The 3609-nt window shown below is 45.2% G+C and overlaps 1 protein-coding gene across 1 annotated transcript; it reads right to left on the bottom strand.

Moving 5' to 3' along the window:
* Positions 1-405: 405 nt before the first annotated feature.
* LOC124670966 lies at positions 406-3250 on the bottom strand. The gene is made up of 3 exons (XM_047207423.1): positions 2608-3250; positions 2287-2504; positions 406-1020 (listed from the first exon to the last, which is right to left on the bottom strand). The coding sequence occupies exons 1-3, from the start codon at positions 3215-3217 to the stop codon at positions 406-408; spliced, it is 1443 nt and encodes a 480-aa protein (XP_047063379.1). The 5' UTR covers positions 3218-3250.
* Positions 3251-3609: the final 359 nt, after the last annotated feature.

The following is a 3609-nucleotide window of genomic DNA, read 5'->3' as shown; positions in this document are numbered from 1 at the left end:
TCTCCTAATGATGGATGGTTGCGGTTCTGTTGGTGTAGCTTTTGTAGTCCCTCCCTTTGTCTCAGGCTGCTGCTGCTCTTGCTAGTCTAGCTCTAGTCTCATGTCGTGCTAAACGCCTGTCTCGTGTTTGCGTTTTTCTGTTTACATGTGCTGTTGTGAAGTTTCTGAAAATTTCTGAAGTTTGTCAGTAGCTGTGTGTTATGAGAATGTGCAAGCTGGCCTAAACCTGGCTCCGGTGACTTGCCATCTGATGCATCTACTGCTTATGTTCAGTCACTGGACACTAATAAGGTGTTTTGCCTAGTTCTGTACTTGTGTTGCGTAAGTAGGTTGCCTAGTTGTGTACTTCTTATACTCCTTATTCGACTGTCGTAAGAAGCAAGTACGAGATGATCATCATCCTGATCAGTGGTCGTACGTCAAAAGGAGAGACCATGCTACTGTTACTTCCATCTCACATGAGCCGACCTTCAGCTTCAGATGGCTCTTGCCGGCTTCTTTGGGTGTGACAACCTTCTCACCGCTCAACACAATCTCGGTGCTACTAGCAGTCAGCGGCGAAGCCTTCACCGAGAGATTGAGCGTTCCATCAACCTCAACACCAACAACGCGGCGAGAGAGCCTTATATTCCCACCACCCTCAAGAGGCAATCCATCATCTCCAAAAGTAAGCAGCACTATTTCCATGGCGCCCATGCTACCGGTACTGACCGTAAATGCACCTCTATGACCAGATGGCCATTTCCCACTACTGACCACCACAAAGATTGTAGCTTCAACAGAGTTGACAATGTGCCCGGCAGTTAACTCCAGTGTGCTAAGCCTGCTAGACAGAACACGCTTCTCAACGAATGATTCAAAGGAGGCGGTCTGTATGTACCCAGTAGCTAGGTAGCTGAAATCTTTATCATCAGAAGAATCACTAGAATTTCCCTTGATTTTCAGCTCAGCCTCAATGTATGAATGGTGCACCGACAAGACAGCAGCACGGCAAGGACCGGTCAGAGTTAAATATGGATCCTGCACACCACACGCCATATATATATATTAGTAGCTATACTGATACAGCCGATCGATGCCAATGAATTACAGTACATAAATGATGGCAGACTATAGCTCATACCAAGAGACGTGCAAAAAATAGTTAATATGTCGAGCATGCACGCGTCATGCAATTTGCCAAAAATAGAGTGAGGGTGAATATTATACAAATAAATATTTGCACAAGCTTATATCTCTGCATCAATATGAATGAAAAAAGCATGTTTATTCAATCTATCTTGATGAAGCCGAAGAAAGTGACGATGAATATTATATCAAGTTCCCGGGCATAGCAACAAGGGTTCTGCGCAATATTAAGGCAAGATATGTGCTACAAAGGACTAGATAAGTATGTAAAATACTACTCGTATATGATGTTCCTGGGCATAGCAATATGGTGTTCTGCTAGGTTTCAAGGCAACACATTTGACACGTTCTGGTGGAGAAAAAAAGACTCAAATACTCCTTGTATGATCCAAAGTGTGCTTTGCTAGAATAATTTCTTCAATTAACTAGTCTGTCGGGGTTCTGCCCAATATTAAGGCAAGATGTGTGCTGCAAAGGACTAGATAAGTATGAAAAATACTATATGATGTCCATGGGCATAGCAATATTGTGTTCTGCTAGGTTTCAAGGCAACACATTTGACAAATTGTAGTGGAGAAAAAAACCCGACTCAAATACTTCTGGAATGGCCCAAAATATTGTGTGCTTTGCTAGAATAATTTCTTCAATTAACTAGTCTGTCGGCTTGGTCATCCCCTAAATTTGGATTAGAAGTACAGAAGAATAACTTATGCTCCCAAAAGTGAAGTGATGGTGAATATTATATAAAGTTCCCAGACATAGCAACAAGGGGTTCTGCCCAAGATTAAGGCAAGATGTGTGCTGCAAGGGACTGGATAAGTATGAAAAATACTATATGAACTTCCTGGGTATAGCAATCTGGTGTCCTGCTAGGGTGAAGGCAACACATTTGACACGTTGTAGTGGAGAGAAAAAAAAAGGGTCAAGTACTCGTGGAAATGTCCAAGACATGGTGTGCTTTGCTAGAATAATTTTGTCAATGAACTAGTCTATCTGCTTGGTCATCCTCCTAAATTTTCATTACCGTACAGAATAATAAGTCACGCTCCCAAAAGTCTCTAAACCAATATTGTACTGGTCGTTATTTGTATTACATTAACAGAGACACGAAAACCAATACTAGTATTCATAGAAGTAAAAATATAGATATGAGCGAACCTGCTGGGTGACGGTTTGAAAGTTATCTCTTGGGCGATCAAAGATAATATTACGGTGATGGTCAACCGTGTCCCGAACCGCAAGCTTGCCATATACATGCAGCGGCCACTCAACGCCCTCCTTTACTCCCACGACTCTGACAGAGAAAATCTGCAGAGTCTCCCGCGGGCCAGCAGAGGCATCCACATAGTCGGTGAAGCGCATGGGGGGGATAGAAGCTGCAACAACATTGTAAGTAGTCATGTAAGAGATTTAGGTTAAACACATGCGTGGCAGCGTTAGCAAATTAACAGAGTAACTAAGAAGAGCGAAGGGATTTACTTATGGTCTCGTAGGTTCCATAGTGGCGAGCATCGAAGGATTCATTCCAGCGATCCCGACAGAGCCGAGCTTGGTACGCGTGCCAGTCGGTGCGGGATTCTGATTCAGGTTCAGACTCCCTCTCCTTTGCCCATTTTGCCAAGTAGGCTGCTGCCTTGTCCTCAGTTGGCGGTTTCTCCACACTGCTGCTCTTCTTCGCCTTGTCCAATGCGATTCTCCTGAGAGCCATTCTGCTTTTGCGATGATTGTGTTTCTTGTTTTGCTTGCGCTGCTGTGGCTGATTTTCTTCTTCTTCTTCTTCTTCACATTTCAGCAGATTGGCCAACGCCGCCTTCTTCTGATCTACCATGCCCTGCATCAGAATCCGCAGCACCTCAGATCGCGTGAGGTATCCTTGAAAAACCTCAGATCGCATGACGGCGTCCACCTCATCCGCAGCATCACTTTCTTGTACATCAGGTCTCTGCCTCTCCATCTCCTCCTCCTCCTTGGAATCCCCGCGTTGTGCCGAGGGTCTTTTCTCCGCCGCATCCATCTGCCGCCCCTCATCAGCTCCCATGGCCATATACGCCTGCAGCTCCCCGCTGAGAAGATCAACCAAGGGATCCATCTCTTCTCTTGTCTTCTCGCGAGCGATTGTTTCCGTACCAGGAGGAAACCCTAGATCGATTTGTTCGTTTGGTTCGGGGTAGTAGACAGAGTTGGATGCACTATTTGGCGAGAACACGGGTACTCCGAGTCCGGTCCGGGTACTCCTATTTGGCGTCGGACCGGCGGCCGTGCGTACGTGGGAACACTATTGGGCCGGCCCAATTTACAGGCTATGTGAGAACTAGTATATCTGTATAAAGTGGAAACGGCAGGCCACGGTGCCGCCAGCCCAATCCCAAGTTTACCTTGCTAAGTTGACATCCAACAAAAACAAATTAGATTATGTTTAGTCAATGATTCAGTTAGGTTGTCCAAGGCAAACGGCAACATCCAGTAAGCCAAATATTATAA

Source organism: Lolium rigidum, chromosome 7 (assembly GCF_022539505.1).
Source record: "Lolium rigidum isolate FL_2022 chromosome 7, APGP_CSIRO_Lrig_0.1, whole genome shotgun sequence".
Taxonomy (NCBI): domain Eukaryota; kingdom Viridiplantae; phylum Streptophyta; class Magnoliopsida; order Poales; family Poaceae; genus Lolium; species Lolium rigidum.
This window is presented reverse-complemented; position numbering and strand designations above follow the sequence as displayed.